Source organism: Chelonia mydas, chromosome 7 (assembly GCF_015237465.2).
Source record: "Chelonia mydas isolate rCheMyd1 chromosome 7, rCheMyd1.pri.v2, whole genome shotgun sequence".
Taxonomy (NCBI): Eukaryota; Metazoa; Chordata; order Testudines; family Cheloniidae; genus Chelonia; species Chelonia mydas.
In genome coordinates this window covers 112,656,599-112,674,514 of record NC_057853.1, presented here as the reverse complement: position 1 = coordinate 112,674,514, position 17,916 = coordinate 112,656,599, and the positions used below count along the sequence as shown (strand labels likewise).

The following is a 17,916-nucleotide window of genomic DNA, read 5'->3' as shown; positions in this document are numbered from 1 at the left end:
AAAAGAGCCCAGACCATGTGATGATTCTGGCAGAAGTGGCGTCCTTTTGCTCTGGAGATGCTCTGCTGCTACTTTGACTCTCTTTCCTCTTCACATTTTTGGATAACTGCAGTATGATTTCCACTGTTAACATGCAATCTGTGCCACCCCGCAGTTGGGGGTAGTGGGAGGGAGGGAAATGGCCCAGTATTTAGAGCATGGCATATTATTATACCCATCTCACATGTTGATGCATCTCCTCTTTATCTGTTCTATCATATTTGGCTATAGATCTGAGAGTGAGATCACATTTGTACCTAAATGGCTATAGAACTGGCAAGATCACACATGTATAGAATCACAAATGCTGCAGAAACACATTACTGGTCTGTGTTTAGCATAAGAATTTGAAAGTGCCAAATTGCATTTCAGGTAGAAAGGGCATAGACTACTATTCATTTACTCCTTGCAGCAGATGACTAATATTTACAAGTACTTTTACGGTTACAAGTATTTTTACAGTTACTTACAGACAAACATAACCTTTTAGCCTAAGGCTGCTGACGGCACAGAACTATAAAATTAAAACAATGTAGTACTTCTGTTCCATTAGTTTTGAGTTACAGGCTTCTCTATTAGTCATTTGAAATTTGCCAATTATGAAAGAAAAGACAGTTAAATCATTATGCTGTTCATTGTTTTGGTCTTAAGCAGTTTTGTGTAGGTTCTCTTAATAATTAAGGGCTTTACTGAGCACAGAAGATTCCAGACAATCTCCCTGAAATTAGATTGACAGATAAAGAAACTCCTCTGTAGTAACTGCATGATCCCACCTAGTAAAAATCCCTGTATATTTTGTTCCATATACATGCTGCTGCTAATTCTATTGTGGTTGAAAAGTTATGGATCCCCTCTTTTTCTTTATTTAAGTTAATCTTTGTAACTTGACTCCAGGCACTCGGCTGGCCACCGAGAAATATGGTCAGACTTTATATTTAATAGTATGGTAGCACTTTGAGTCCCCAGCTAAGATTGGGGCCTCCTTGTGCTAGGCATTGTTTAAACACATGGCAAGAGGCAGTCTCTACCCAGAGAAGTTGATCAGCTGCGTAGAGAAGACTGAGAAAGTAGTACCATTATCCCTATTCTACACAACTGAGGCACAGAGAGATTAAATAACTTGCCCTGGGTAATACAGGAAGTCTGTAACAGAGCTTGGAATTGAACTTTGATCTCCTGAGTCTGAGTCCAGTGCCTTAATCACAAGACCATCCTTTTTCTCAGAGCTTTTAAGGCCAGAATGGACCATCATGATCATCTAGACTGATCCTCCTGCACATGGCAGGCCATAGAACCTTGTCCACCCACCCCCACAAAAGACCCATAACCACTGGCTGAGTTACTGAAGTCCTCAAATCATGATTTAAAGACTTCAAGTTACAGAGAATCCACCATTTATACTAGTTTAAACCTGCAAGTGACGCATGCCCCATGGTGCAGAGGAAGGCTAAAAAATCCTGTGGTCTTTTCAGTTCTGACCTGGGGAAAAATTCCTTCCTGACAACGCCTAGCGCAAATGTGTCGAGCAGTCAGCTCTTGAGCATGTGAGCAAGACCCACCAGCCAGACACCTGGGAAAGAATACTCTGTAGTAACTCAGAGCCTCCCCATCTAGTGTCCCATCACTGGCTGTTGGAGATATTTGCTAGTAGCAGTCACAGATCGTCTACCTGCCATTGTAGGTAGTCTCGTCATTCCACTCCATAAACTTATCAAGCTCAATCTTGAAGCCGGTTGAGTTTTTTCTCCCACTACTCCCCGTGGAAGGTTTGTTCCAGAACTTCACTCCTCTGATAGTTAGACGCTTTCATCTAATTTCAAACCTAAACTTATTGATGGCAGTTTGAATCCATTTGTTCTTGTATCAACATTGGCACTTAACTTAAATAACTCCTCGCCCTCCCTGGTATTTATCTTTCTAATATATTTATAGAAAGCAATCGTATCTCCTCTCGGCCTTCTTTTGGTTAGGCCAAACCAGCCAAGCTCTTTTATTCTCCTCTCATAGGGTAGGTTTTTCATTCCTCTGATCATCCTAGTAGCCCTTCTCTGCACTTGTTCCAGTTTGAACACCTTTCTTAAACATGGGGGACTAGAACTGCACACAGTATTCCAGATGAGGTCTCACCAGTGCTTTGTATAATGGTACTAACACTTCCCTATCTCTACTGGAAATACCTCACCTGATGCATCCTAGGACTGCATTAGCCTTTTTCATGGCCGCATCACTTTGGTAGCTCATGGTCATCCTGTAATCAACCAATACACTCTGAAATCTGTACAAAAAATAAGAATGCTCATTCAAATTAAACACAGCAAAATCTCTGAAATGCATAATGAGTACAACTTCTGCTTTCCGAGCTTTCTTTGAAGGCATTACACTATCTGTTGTGAATGCCTTCTAAAACTGATTTACAGCACACACAATCGTAATGTGCCTTTGGATAATGTATTAAACCCAGAGATTTTATACCTCACACGTGTTACTAGGATTTAATCATATAGTGATCTCCAGAGAGGTGGTGATTTTAGATTCCATACTTGCTACTTTATCACTTATACACTAAGATGTAGTTTGTCTTATCTCCCAGCTCGTTGAAATTTGTGGGTTGAAGAAGCCTCTTCATGTTGCTTATGTAGTTCAGTATTGTGACAGGGTTGATATCATTAATGAAGAATCTAATTCCAAAAATGGATTAAATTTTTGCATGGAAAATAATGAAAATGATGCTTTAAAACATCTTGTAGAAGTAACAGATTGCCCAGTCCAGGAAAGCTATGTGTGTTGATTTCTTCTGGAGAGGGGAAAAACCTTGGAGAGACATTTTAAATGTCAGTTCCAGTTCAAAAGTTATACAAGCAAATACTCTTGACCAAGATGTTGAATATAAAGTTTGATATGCATAAAGCTAAATAATCGGAAATAATACCATGAATAAGACATTCATTTATTTACTCTGTGCTTATTGTTAGCGCTAATAATGCATTTCAGCATATTGAAATTGCTAGATAATTCTTTTGTGACTTTTATGCTGGATATTGTTATTTAAATGAACCCGTAGACCATACTGTAATGAAGAAATGCATGTTTTGCCTAACTCTGTTATCAACCAACATTCCAGCAAAATGAGAATTTTTGCCTCCATTCATTCAGAAGGGAAACTGGAGGTCACTGATTTCAATGTGGACCTTTTTTAAGCTTTTCAACAGCGAATAATTATGAGCCACTGCTTCTGAAATTACCTGTATTCACTGTAGGGAAGAAGAAACTTTTATCTTTTGTAATGAAATACACTTGCTCATTCAAACTTCGTAAGACTTTCTTAACATGGTAGTTTTATTGTGCTGATTTAGTGTTAGGTGGAGTAATAAAAGAAACCCATTTTTAAATATACAGATACTCTTGTTTATTCAATTTTACTTTTCTTGAATTTTGGATCCATCATGTAGAATAATACAGATGCACAAATTTTGTGTTTAGCGATGGTATAAATAAACTTATCAGTACAAATTGCTGTTTACTAAGACAAATGTTACTTCAGTTGTAGTTTCAAATTCATTTTGTACTTTCATTTGAAGAAGGAGGTTTGAAACTGTTTTGGTCATGCTAATTTTTCTATATTAAGTTTAAAAAAGATTTTCTTTCTTATTATAGTTCAAAACGACATAGAAGAGAGGGCTTGAAAATATGGCTAGCAGCAATGGGCTTTGGGCTTCTCTCTTTGTTCCTAACAAAAAACAAACAGGTTGGCAATATTCATCAGTGTAAAGAAATGGTAAACTCATTATCTGGGGAGTAAATTTTTTTTTCAATGATATACAATAATTTGTTAATTATTGTCAGAAAAAAGCATGCAGTTTTACTTCTGAAAATGTATGTTCTGGTTAATGAGAAACATTACCCCGCAGCTTCTGTGGGATTTCTTGCATTTGTTTAAAAAAAATACAATCCACTTTTTCTTAGTAGGAATTTTAGTTAAGGGCTAACTTGAATGGTGTCCCAGGATAATAGCCTGATATTAGACAAACGCTAAGGGGAAGCAGTGAGGTTTACTTTTGAAGGGCAAATATTGGTTTTGTGGCAAAGTTCTATTACAATAACTTCATTTCTATTGTACTGAATGACACATCTAGATTTCAGATGGATGTTTTAATTGAGTAGTTGATTACTGTATTTTGCTTACTCTGTAACTTTCACTCCATGCATCTGAAGAAGTTTTTACCCACGAAAGCTTATGCCCAAATAAATCTTAGTCTTTAAGGTGCCATTGGACTCCTTGTTGTTTTTGTGGATACAGACTAACACGGCTACCCTCTGATACTTGTATTTTGGCTGAGACAGATGCTCAGTACCTTTCAGGAAGCTTGCACCTTTATATGGTTCAGGTAGTCAAAAAGTACATGAATCTGTCTTGTACAGCACCACACACATTGTTAATGCTTAAAATATGATAAACAACAGCTCATCCATAAAATACAGTATTTTTGAAATGAACTATAGTTTTATTAATAAGATTATTTCTGGTTAACTAAATACTATACTTGTCTGTCCATGAAGCCAGTCAGAGTTCAGCTACACTGCTCTGTTATTTCTCCTACAGACTGGGAAGAGCCAGACGGAGAGATTAGGGAGGGGAGGGGAATGGTGAGATGGAGAAAGCGCTTATGTTATTGTTTATGTTTTTAAATATCTATGTGGCACCCAGATACTCTGGTGATAGGAATTATATAAATAGGTGGGTAAGCACAGACTAGTGCAGTGTACAACTGTCACTCTACTGAGGTAATATTCATCTGACCACATTTGTGTGCATGTCACTCATCTGTAAATATGGGTCATATATCCAGTAATCTGAGTGGATGGCACAGATTTCATTGTGTATAATTATTTAGTAAGTTCCCATTGTTCTACCCATGTACTCACATCTCTGAGTCAGTGTAATGCCAGCACAAGCAAATGGATCATTCAGGAAACCATCTTAATCGTACAATTAAAAACAATAAATATGGGGGGGAACTATTAAGTCGTCATGTCTATTCAGCTTAGTCTAGCTCTATTTTAAACGGTCCCAAGATAGGGGGCTTCCATCTCCTGGCCTTGGGAGACTCTTCCATGATCAAATAGATTTTTTTTTGTATGTATGCAAAGTGCTGTCAGTGTAGGAAGTGCCATATCCAAATTCAATATTTTTTCACAATGTAAAGTTTTCTTAACTTCATCGCATTGGTCCTAATTATATCTTTGTTTTACCAGCTTGTATAATTCCTGTCAAATACTTGTATACATTTATCATGTCATCCTTAGTTGTCTTTCAGCAAAGGTGCATTATATATATGTAATCTGACATTTTCTTACAAATCTGTCCTTAATTATGTTTGTTGCTATTGCCTTCATCCCCTCTAATTTGTTTGCAATTTTGTGTTACCCATAACCAGTGCCCTGAAATGAACTACAATATTCCTCGTGTGGCCCTGGCAAGATTACGTCAAGGGCATTTCACTACCATGATGCGAGTCCCTGAGTATGCAGCTCAAAGTCATGTCTAATTTTTGTGCTGTATCACATTGCAAATTCATATCTAATTTGTTCTCCTTCATTCCCAGGCTAGCATGGGCAGGGATTGGTCATGCTGTGGAGTTTGACCTCAGGACCTGGGAAGAGGGCACTTTCACTTGCATTGTTAAGGACCAATTTGTTTGGCCAGTTGAGAAAGGAGGTTGATGAGATCCAAAGGAAGTCATAGCCTTTGGCGGGAAGAATGCTTGTCCAAGCACAAGGTCTGAAGGAAAATTGGAAGTCCCTGGGCTTCCAATTGAGAGTCGCAGTATGCTCTCTCATCCATGCAAAAGAACGTATGCATCTCTTCTCTTAGCTATATATAGCTATTGAGCCAGCGTCATTCCGGGTTCACAGCTCATGTGTCCCACTCAGCATTTATAAGGGTGTCAAAAAATTCTTCAATCTTTTCCAAATTTTTTATTTTGCATTTATTATAGCAGAAACATGAGCTGCCATTATAGCTAAAGCTGCATAAGCATCCCCATTTGAATCAGCTGTTTTCAGTCACTGGGTAACTTTCTGAGACTTACAAACTTTAGGCTAAACTTGTCAAGGCCAGCACTACCCAGAGGTAGTTGTTTTTTAAATGATCTAAGTGAAAACAAATAAGTGAAAACACTTCTCTCATTTATTTTATTATAAGAAAATTTGAGTAAAATTACACTTTGCTAATTATAAAAATAATCCTGCACCTTTTCTTCTGTATTATTATCTTGTGTTGAAAATAACTTAGTTGTTACATTATTGTGAAAATGTATCCACTGTTTTGTTAAATTAGAACTAATTATTTACAGGTTGCCCAGAATATTTTGGAAATGTCTTGCTGTATTAAAGTGTGTTGCTTTATGTCCCCACACTGCACAGGTTCCCTCATTCAGTTCTGAAAAGGGAGATGGTAAATTCTCAAGTGTTTTTCCAATGGTATGTGCTATGGCAGCAGTTCTCAAACTTTAGCAACCCAAGGACCCCCATTTTGATTTAAAATTTTTCATGGACCCCCCCCCATGCCGGCTTCTAATTTTCCCTGGGGATGCACAACCCCCACTCAGCCCCAGGCCCTGCCCCCACTCCACCTCTTCCCCCAAGATCCCACCCCCACCCCACCTCTTCACGTGTCCCTGCTCCACCCCATTCCTCCTCTTCCCCGCCTCTTTTCGCCCCCTACCCTGAGCACACCCCATTCCCACTCCTCCCCCTCCCTCCCAGCACCTCCTGCATGCCGCTGAACAGCTGCTCCGCAGCATGCAGGAGGCACTGGGAGGGCGGAGACGGAGTTGCTCAGCAGGGCAGTGGCCCCAGAGATGACTCGCGGACCCCTGGAGTACCCGTGTGGACCCCTGTGAGAACCACTGTGCTATGGGATTCTTTTTTAAGAAAACATGTGCCTGTCCTCAGAGAATTATATCCTGGAAAAATATGAAAAACCTTATAACGTGCCATATTTGAGGGGTTACATTATTATCTCCTTATTTCAGTTATCTGTTGTTGAATCAAAGGCAGCAATAAAATAATGTGAACTTACCTATTAGTGCAATAGCAACATGTTGCTGTGGTGTGTGGGAGACCTGGGGTTTAGCTTGACCTCAGAACTTCCGCTCTCTGTGCCACTGCAGACCAGTGTGGTGGCCTGTGTTTCTTTGAGAGAGAGCACAAACTGCACCGCTGTTCCCGGGCCTCTTCCAACTGCTCTTCTTAGAGCTACTACCCAGGTCACCTCCCTTAATTCTGCAGTTTCTGCCTTCCACACAAAAGGAAAGATGTGTCTGTGCCAGCTTATAAAGAAAGAAACAGAAGGGGCTGGAGTTGCCACTGCTGAATTAAGAAGTGCACAGTAAACAATCTTTGCCAGTGTGGCTTTATTATAGCATATACTCAAGAAGATTTTATAATCTGTTTTCAAAGGTGAAAGAAGATTCCGATGTTATATTTACAGGGTGCTCTAATCACTGCTTTAATGTAACAATTAGCCCAATTGTGAACATTTTGATCTGTTTAGCACACAAATTATACTGTCAACCACCAGCTATAATTTTGTAAATTGGTGGAATATTCCTATAAAAATGCACAAAAGATTGTAAATACTGAATAAGTTCATTGTCTTAGCAACCAATTTGGGAGGGGGGAGGCACCTTTCTTTTTTCCTTTTTCTGTTAGAAATACTTTGTGGTTCACCAATGCAGACATTGCGTATTTTTGTGTCCCCATGCAGTCACCATGTTAATAGTTGTTTGCTAGTTGTGGTCAGTTGATTTAAAATAGCTGACAAGCTGGTATTATAGGTCCCAATAGATTATTCTCATATCAAATGGTAGTATTGTTGCTTCAGACCAAATCCCCATTCATGACAGAGTTCATTATAGCTCTTTAATTTATGATAACATGTGAAAGGATGAGCCTGAGACGATATAAACGGAGACTCAGTTTCTTAAACTTTCCCAAGCCACACATCATCCAGTTCCTATTTTACGCTAGTTGTTTAACATCTATGTTGTTGCAAAAGGATGCGTTGCTTCAGTAAGGCTATCTTTTGTGGATAAATGTAACATTGGAAAAAATAATCCCAACTATACATACAATATGATGGGGGGCTAATTTAGCTACAGCTAATCAGGAGAAAGATCTTGGAGTCATCGTGGATAGTTCTCTGAAGACATCCACGCAGTGTGCAGTGGCAGTCAAAAAAGCAAACAGGATGTTAGGAATCATTAAAAAAGGGATAGAGAATAAGATGGAAAATATCTTATTGCCCTTAAATAAATCCATGGTACACCCACATCTTGAGTACTGCGTACAGATGTGGTCCCTCATCTCAAAAAAAGATATACTGGCATTAGAAAAGGTTCAGAGAAGGGCAACAAAAATGATTAGGGGTTTGTAACGGGTCCCATATGAGGAGAGATTAAAGAGGCTAGGACTTTTCAGCTTGGAAAAGAGCAGACTAAGTGGGGATATGATAGAGGTCTATAAAATCATGAGTGGTGTGGAGAAAGTGATAAGGAAAAGTTACTTACTTGTTCCCATAATATAAGAACTAGGGGCCACCAAATGAAATTAATGGGCAGAAAGTTTAAAACAAATAAAAGGAAGTTCTTCTTCACGCAGCGCACAGTCAATCTGTGGAACTCCTTGCCTGAGGAGGTTGTGAAGGCGAGGACTATAACAGGGTTTAAAAGAGAACTGGATAAATTCATGGAAGTTAAGTCCATTAATGGCTATTAGCCAGGATGGGAAAGGAATGGTGTCCCTAGCCTCTGTTCATCAGAGGGTAGAGATGGATGGCAGGAGAGAGATCGCTTGATCATTACCTGTTAGGTTCACTCCCTCTGGGGCACCTGGCATTGGCCACTTTCGGTAGATAGGATACTGGGCCTTTGGTCTGACCCAGTATGGCCATTCTTATGTTCTTATTATTGTTGTTATTATTTATTATTATTACATACATTCGAGGGAGTTAGTCTAAAATATGTTTTATTCAGTATATTATGATGTCACAAAAGGTCTACCCCATTCATTGACTCACTGGGCCATGGGAACACTCTGGAAGTAACAATGCTCTCAAACCATACAATAAGAGAGCACCTCATTTACCGTTCAGCAACCCTTCACTCCCAGGTTTTGGCTGATACAACTCTCACCAGATCATGATGTTGTTTTCTGTATCTACCCTTTTCTGGCCAGAATGGAGGGGCACCACAACGGAGGGTCTCTAGAGAACTGAAAAGGGGGAAATGGGGCTGTTAGCCATTAAGCCAGACATCGAGTCAGGATTCTGAGTTTCCCTCCTGGAGTCTGCCCCAGCTCAGAATATGACCTTGGACAAGTCTCTCAGACTCCCTATGACTCAATTTATCATTTTTAAAATGGTTATGATACTAGCTTCAGTTGTGAAGATTATGATTTTTAAAGTGTGTGGTGATTCTTTGAAGAAAGAAACAATGGGTGACCAAGACTGCTTCTTCACAGGACCTGAATAACCCTGTTCCGTGTTGGCACTGAAGTGAAGTGGACTTCACACACGCACTGCAGATCTTCTGGAACAGTGGCTGCCACTGCTCTGCACCGCTCATGTTCAGGCTTCAGCCATTGGCTCTGTGAAGTCATGTAGCCTATGAATCCTACGTAATGCATCCACACATTCATACCATGCTTGTCACCACAGCATCTGAGCCTAAGAAAATCTCATGCACCTCTCATGCACCTCTGTCCAACACCCATGCATCAGCTTCTCCAAAGCCAGCATATATCTCCCCTCTTCAATGCATCGGTTTACAGAGGTGCAGTCCCACCATGGGGCTTAAGTAGAGCCAAAGAAAAGGGGGGAAAGGAACTTGTTACCATCTGTATTCACCATATTTGAATAAATGTAAATTACTGAAAAAGAAAATATCATTTCTGCAGGCCAGTGAGAAAATCTAATCATGTATATTTCTGAAAATACACAAATTGCTTCCATGAAGAATTTAGAATAAAAGATGTGATGAGTTATAAGCAGTCACTAACATTTGTTGAACATTCTACTTGTTATTAGTGTTTCATGTACTTCTGGTTCAAGCATTTTGTGGGAAAAGAGGGGAATAAATGGGGTAACACTAAACAGATGGTCCTGTATGGGGAATTTCTAAAGCCTTTTGTGTACTTTATGTCTATGATAACAAATCACACAGTGTCAGCTTGTGAGAAATGATTATACATTTTGAAGAAGAAAAGCTCTTGCGGTCCTAGTCAGTTGGATGTCAGGGTTTCAAATTTGAGAATTTCACGTGGAAAGGAGAATGCTTGCAAGTGAGGTGAAAGTAGAAGAAATAATTGTTTAAAGACAGGGTTGTTTTCAAGTTCTCAAAAGATGGTTTATCTTAGTCTTGACCATAAATGTATCTATCTCTCCACCACATTCTGTGCAATATTGGTGTTATTTTATCTTTGACATCTGTATGAAATATTAAGGAAGGTGAAACTACACTCACCAAAGGAATTAGTGGGAATAAAGCTGTCTAGTAGCCTGGTGAAAAAACAAGAATCTACATAACTTTTAATTGTTTCATTGTTCTGTTCTTGAAGTAAAAACATTTTCAGAAAGGAAGGCACAGAACTTGCTGCTTTCTTCCATGTGTAGTTTCTAAAAGAAGCTATCCCTTTGTCTGAAAGCTCTGAAATTCATAAACTCACTGCTAATATCTATCTACAGCTACCTAATATATGATGTTTCTTGGACATCCATCAAGGTAGTTTCTAAGATCCTCAGTATCTTTTGTAGCCCCTTTTGTAACCAGATAGCTCAACAGATTGCTAATGGGTTACATAACCTTTCATCTCCAGGTCAATAATTCAGATCAGACTCAGAATGGTCACGGCTTGAAATCATTGCTATCCAAAGGCTGTTTGGCAGGTTGAGTTGGTGGTCTCAGTTTAGTTCTTAGCAGACAGGGTGAGACACTGGTCATGTAGGGCAGTCTAAATATGGAGACTGAACTACACTTACTTATAGAGGTGTTTCTTGAAAATGGACTGGAGGAATCATCCGTGGGACAGCTTCTGAGCTTGCAGCTCCCACTATAGATAGGTTCTGTGCATACAGGAGATACTTTCAGGTCTGCCAGTCAGGAAGCTTTCACCCTCATTACATTCACTTGGGGAGGTGATGGGGACATAGTCTGAAGTGTATACATAAAGAGCTCTTACTTCACAGAAAATAGTAGAAGTGCATTAGGAAGGTTTTCTCACAAATTTTCATTTGGAGCTAATGTTTTTCTTTCATGGTAACTCAGCAGATGCATCTTCATATTGACTCAGTGGCTGTAAAGTGGATGCTTCCTTCAAATCAGAAATTCTGTGCTGTGGCAGGCTGCCGGGTGGGGTCCAAACAGGTGCACCCAGTCTCAAAACTGAGCCTTAAATGTACACAGCAGAGCTGCTCGGTTTTGGTTGCAGGGTCATGTGAAAGGGAGTTATGTGTTTAAAACCTCAACTGTGAAAATGTGTCTTTGGAAGAATCGTTTTGTTTTGTTCATGTCAATATGAAGAATAAGAATCTTGAGGTAGAAATTTAATTAAAGTCTTATGAGTTATAACATTTTGGACTCTGTTATGTGAAGGGACCTGCTTAGCTGCCTCTTTTTGAGACACAGTTGAGAACATCTGCCCTATAATGAGTTGCTGGAAGGAGTGCATCCGTTGGAAATCACCTCCTGTTACTTAGTAGCAAAAGAAATTTCACCTTTGACAATTTTACAAATACAAACTGTAGTTTTATTCTGCACAGCATCTTCAATATTAACTGCATCCCATAGCAAAACACAGCATTAAATACAGTTAGAGATTTTTTGTTTTTAAGCAAAGGAAGAGAGCAATCAAGAGGCATAAGCCAGGGAGGAAAGGTTTTCTGCTGAAATTCACAGCGAGACTGAAAGCTGATGGGCTGTGAGAGAGCTGTTCACGTGGCAAAAAGCTGCAGAGAAGGTGCTGTCATTAAAAGCAGTGAATTAATGTACAAGGGAGGAGAAGTTCTTGTAGTAGTTGAGCCTCGAGAAACTTCAGATGATTCAACAGTTTGCCTCTGAAGGGAACATGGTACACCAGTACTCTACATGGCTACACTTCAAGGTCCTGGTTTCGATCTTCGAAGCCCAGATGGTATCAGGGACCGCATTTCTTTGTGTGTGACCCTGAGGAACAGCTGCGGTCAGTCCCCACGGTTGAGGTTCCCAGTGGGTCAAGGACGCAAGGCTCTCTCTATGGCTGACATCTGCCTTTGGAATGCCATTGCACAAGATATTGGACTGACGCTGGACCTTACTCCCTTTACAGACTAACATCAGGCATACCGCTTCAAAACCCTCGTGTTGTCACATCAGAAGAAAGAACAAGAAAAGAAATCAATGTATGCAGATGAATTTACACACACTCTCTTCTACACCAGCTGTTTTTGAGAGAGAGGAGCAGAATATGTTCCTGTGGACCAAGTTTGTGGTTTGCTTTAAATTTTTTGAGCACCAGTACCATAAGAGGTGCGAAACAGATAGCTGGCTGTAAGAATAGATGCATTGTATGTAACAGTAAACAGTTATACGCTTCCTGTTATCATTCGAGATGACCGCACACAGCCCGTTTGTGTCTTTTCTTTGCTCGTTTATTTCAGAGTGATACAAACATACCTAACTCATGAACATAAGTATTACACCACCTAATGTAAATGCTGTACTTTCAGTATGCAGGCAGAGGGGCTACATGATGGCTTGGGACTGATAGGACTTTTTGTCTTCTCGAGCAAGTAGATTGATAAACCTACAAAACAGGACAGCCTCTTGTCCTCTCATATGCTTAAAGAAGGAGCAATACTTAAACATTTTAAAATGCAAAAGGACTCCCTGAAACACTACTTGGAAAAGAAAACCTTTTTTGCTCAGGAGCTTTATAATGTCCTGTTATTTTAGATTGTGCAGATTTTTCCTTTTTGTAATTAAACAGCAATTTTATTCTAGTGGGCAGGGAGCAGATTTAAAAATTTTAAAGGGGCATTTTCTGTTTAATACTGTGCATAATGAACTACATTATATCTTTCATGCACATATACGTGTGTGTGTGTGTGTGTGCACATAGGTATGTGTATATCTGTGACTCTGTGTGTGTGTGTGTGTGTGAGATATGCTATTTCCTGCAAATTTTGCTTATGATGGTAGACCCTCAGCGTGTGTTGCTATATCCTTATTGTGATGTTTTCTTGAAATATACATTTAAAAATAGGGCGAGAGAGACTCTGTTTTGATTGTCACATTCACCTTGCAATATATTTAGACTGGAGCTGAGGGAGTCACTAAAACAGGTACCTGAAACCTCCTGAAAGTGATTTAGTATGAGAGTTGACACAAAGCCAGCGGGTCTGTATTATCACTTCCTGTTAACTGACTAATGCATTGAGCTGTTTTGACATGTGACCTGTTGATGTTGGCAGCTCATCTCTTCTCAGTCTATTATAACACCAGCTCTCCTCCCTAATTATCACAGCCTGCACCGTCGTCTTCTTTCCCCCAACCCCCCCTCCACATTCCACTCAGCCTATCCCAGGCTTATTGCCATTATTTGCAGCTGCCTCTAAGTATTTCCTCCTGAGGAGAGATCCCATATGTCTGTGAGAGGTCTAGGTGACCAGGTTCTGAAGCTCACTGCTCCAGCTGGAAAGCCCCTGTGAGATACCTCACCACAGTGCAACAAGACAGTTCAAGTCAAATGACAGTAACTCAGCTGTGCACTCGAAATGTATATAATAACAGATTCACAGTAGAGTTAAAACAAAATAAGGATTTGATTTAGGAAAAAAAACACCTGGATAAAATGCAGTTCAGTATTTTTTATAAAAATGTAATAAGCAGTACCTTAGCTGAGGAGCAGGCCGAGAACAGAGTATTAAGTTAATATTTTCCAAACATTTTATGTTTCTGGTAGCAGCCACCAAGTAGTGGGCTCTGTACAAAATCCGAAAAAGGCACAGTCCCTGGCCTGAAGAGATTTCACTCTCAATTTTGCCTCCAAATGGAGAATGCAAGTTGTCTAGATTAAATGCAGTTTAACTATCTGGTGTAGCAATCCAAAGTGAAATCTCGATAGATGTTGATTTAGGCCCTGATCCTACAAACACTTGCACATGTGCACAACTTTAAGCGTATGACTTAGTCCCATAGAATCAACTACTCAAAGTTAAGTGTTTTCAGGAGCAGCGCTTAGTGATCTGGTTTGGCAAATATAAGCATAATGTGTTTAATACATAACCCCGTTACTTTTGTAGATGCTGAACTCCCTTCCCTTCCCCCCCCCCCCCACCACCACATGGCTCAGATAAAATTGTTTAATGTTTATCTCTGTAGATTAAATTTTAAAATTACAGGTTTGTTTATGTATGGTGAGAACTGTTGGTTGGGATATATTGAAGGAAAATTGTTCCCTTCTATTAGCTGGTGATATAGCACTATATTTAGTGTGGTTAAGAGGAAAAAGACATGTAGTCTATAAAGCAGAGTTGTGTGCTACAGTCGCTATGCAGGGGCATGCGCGCGCGCACACACACACACACACACACACACACAGCTTCCATTCACTGCAGTGGAAGTTTTGCCTGCGTAGTTGGTAGGGTCAGGCCATTAATCAGCTGTAGTATCTCACAAGTGAATGCTGAGAAGCCACCTTCTGTGCTGGAGGTTGAACGTCACACACATTTTGTATACGTTGGATCTGTAACTACAGTAGTGCAAACCTTCAACGTAAATATGCTGCTCCACCGTAATAAGGAGCTTGCACCAATTCATCTGCCAAGGAACAGAGATTGTAGCGAAATGCTAGACACACCGAAATTTGCTGTAAGCTGTGTTTTTCCTGCTGAATCTGTTAAAACTAAAGACTTAATCATTTTATTTTACTTGTTATAGCCTGTGTAACTGCAAACTCCAATCAATTACATATAGATAGTTAAATATACAATTTGTTTTGAATGTGTACATTAAAGAACTCCAGGTTTTTCCTGGTAAATAATGTTACAGTTAGTTCCATGCTGGGTGTATAATGACTACGTATGTGTCAGATCTAGGATTTATTTCCAAACTGGAAAAGTAAATCCAACCCAAAATAAGCATGTCCTTTGAAATCTAGACACTTTATGCCTTCCATCATATCAGGTGACAATATGAGACATCAAATAAGACGATGGCACATAAGGTGACAGTAAATGAAAGATAAATTAAAGAAATACATTTTTGGATAGACTTCCCTATTAATTTTGGTAGATAAGAATTTACTTTTAATTGCTGGCACATTCATTTTATCAGCTACATTTCCTAATTCGTATTATTACAGATAATTACCAACATATATTTATTCTTAAAACTTTATTTGTTCATTTAGAAGCTAGATTTCAGCCTTTATCTTTGTAGGTAGATGATCCAAGACAGTATTATGTAAATGGCTTAATTAATTGGTACCCTTCAGTTGAAACAGCAATTTACAAAGGGAGTAATCCTTTTCGAGTGGCATAAGCTGTTTAAAAATGGCAAAAAAACAATGCCTTGCTCAGGCACCTTGTCACACAATTAAAAGTTATTTGACAGAAGTAACTATAATAAAGCACAGGGCCCCTTCCCAAATATATTTTTCAATGTAATTAAAATAGCATCAACTTGAAGACTATGCAGTAACTGTGCTTAAAATTTACATTATTTTGAGACTTAATTATGTAAAATTACAAAACTTTCTGATAAATGATGCAACATGCTGATGGCAAAAATATGATCCCGGTGGCCTACTTATTAAGTTTGCAATATTTCTAGAACAATTAGCTTTCTATGTTCCATGCTCCGCTTGAGGCTACCTTTGGAAACTTCTACTGTAGTAAAGCTATTGTAGATTGTGTCAGCAAAACACCTCACAAAGATCATTCTACACGAGGGGTGATGGTGTCAGTAATGGGCACTCTCCTCCTTTTCAGCAAGAACGCTTTAGTATTTTACTTTATAGCCTTCTAATAGAGGAATTGTATTCATTTATTTTTTCTGATATTTACACAGCAAGGATTTTTAAGCTTGTTAATAAAACGTCCTAAATAAACAGAGAGAGAGAGAGAGAGTGTTTTTGTGTGTAAAAAAACAGAGGCAATATTTCCCTGAGGTGACTGCCTGGTATCTGAATGCCTTACAAGTTTTAAAGTTAAAATAAGAATGTTTCTCTCCCTTCCTCAACCCTTAGCAATTGGAGAGCATTATATTAATTATTACTAATTATTTTTCTCTTTGTTCTAAAGGTGGTAAGGTTTTGTCGTCATTCTAAAATCAGAATTGAATTCCATTCTTGGCCCAGCTGGTGAGATAGCTCTGTCTCCTGAGCTGACAAACCTCACCCTTGTGGCTGATTGATCCAGTGGAATGTAGCTCCTCTGGGAGATTGCGGTGACATGAGAGATGGTCCATCGAGTAGCGTGGGTCAATCCCTTAGAGAGTTTTGAACGTCAGGACAGAGAACTTGACTCGGACTCTTCAAACGGCAGCTAGCACTGGTACAGTTATTAGCAATAGAAATTGCTGTGAGTACATCACCATGTGCTAAGAACTGGAGCAACTAAAGCTTTTCCAGTTTTTGGCAGAATCTTTCCTAGGTATGATGAGTTGCAATAATCAAGCTTTGAGGTCACAAATGTGTGGACCATCGTGGTCAGTAGCTGAGATACTAACAAATGTCTCTATTTTTTAATTACTATTTAAAAAAAAAACATTTTGTACTGGAGGATGGTCAACACTGTTCCCATCTTTTTTAAAAGGTGATAGGGTGACCCCTGGACTTATGGACGGGGAGGCACCCTCAGTATAAAGAAAAATAGTTGAGAGGATGATTAAAGATCACGTTACAAATCACCTATATGAGGATAAAAGATGGGGACAAACCAGTGCGGGTTTCTGTAACCTGTCAGAATTCTTTGAAATAGTTAACAAATAATGGATAAAGGAGAGCCAGTGGGTGTAATTTATTTAAACTTTCAAAAGGTTTTGGATAAAGTCCTTTAAAGGAGGCAATTAAGGAATCTTGCTAACAATGGGGATGTTAAGGCTTGTCATGATTTTAAAACTGATTTAAAGACAAAGTTTAAAGTAAGATTACATGGAGAGTTCTTACTCCAGGAAGGGAGCAATAATGGGGTTTTTGGAGTAAGTAGTAGGACTAGTAGCTAGACTTCATTTATTTTTATCTTGTGACAGGGTTGGGCCAGATGGCTACAGGAGAGTGATAGAAGGCAGATATATTAGCCCCAGGTTAAGTAGGTCCCTTTTCCCTGGGTAAGGTAACAGGGAAGGTTCCAGAACAATCAGGAACTTTCTGGAAACAAGTAAGGCAGACAGGCTGATTAGAACACCTGCAGCCAATCAAGAAGCTGCTAGAATCAATTAAGGCAGGCTAATCAGGGCACCTGGGTTTAAAAAGGAGCTCACTTTAGTTTGTGGTGTGCGTGTGAGGAGCTGGGAGCAAGAGGCACTCGGAGCTGAGAGTGAGAAGGCGTACTGCTGGAGGACTGAGGAGTACAAGCATTATCAGACACCAGGAGGAAGGTCCTATGGTGAGGATAAAGAAGGTGTTGGGAGGAGACCCTGGGGAAGTAGCCCAGGGAGTTGTAGCTGTCGCACAGCTGTTCCAGGAGGCACTCTAGACAGCTGCAATCCACAGGGCCCTGGACTGGAACCCGGAGTAGACGGCAGGCCCGGGTTCCTCCCAAACCTCCCAACTCCTGATCAGAGACAGGAGGAGTTGACCTGGACTGTGGGTTCACGAAAACGGCCAAACTGAGGGCTG

General features: G+C 39.7%; 1 protein-coding gene across 16 annotated transcripts in view; it reads left to right on the top strand.

Annotated features, from left to right (window-relative positions):
- The window catches only part of VTI1A (vesicle transport through interaction with t-SNAREs 1A), a 356,187-nt gene that overhangs the window by 255,584 nt on the left and 82,687 nt on the right, over positions 1-17,916 (top strand). For 2 of the 16 annotated variants that reach the window (XM_037904198.2, XM_037904199.2), the window contains one exon: positions 3,694-4,306. The exons of 8 other annotated variants lie outside the window; for them this stretch is intronic. In XM_037904198.2, coding sequence (XP_037760126.1) covers positions 3,694-3,838 — 145 coding nt within the window. In that variant the 3' untranslated portion in view covers positions 3,839-4,306. Of the gene's footprint in view, positions 1-3,693; positions 4,307-5,642; positions 6,437-6,462; positions 6,520-9,561; positions 12,339-12,402; positions 13,292-17,916 lie in introns of those variants that run through there. 6 more of the 16 variants (XM_037904204.2, XM_043551802.1, XM_037904202.2 and 3 more) reach the window with 6 other exon arrangements.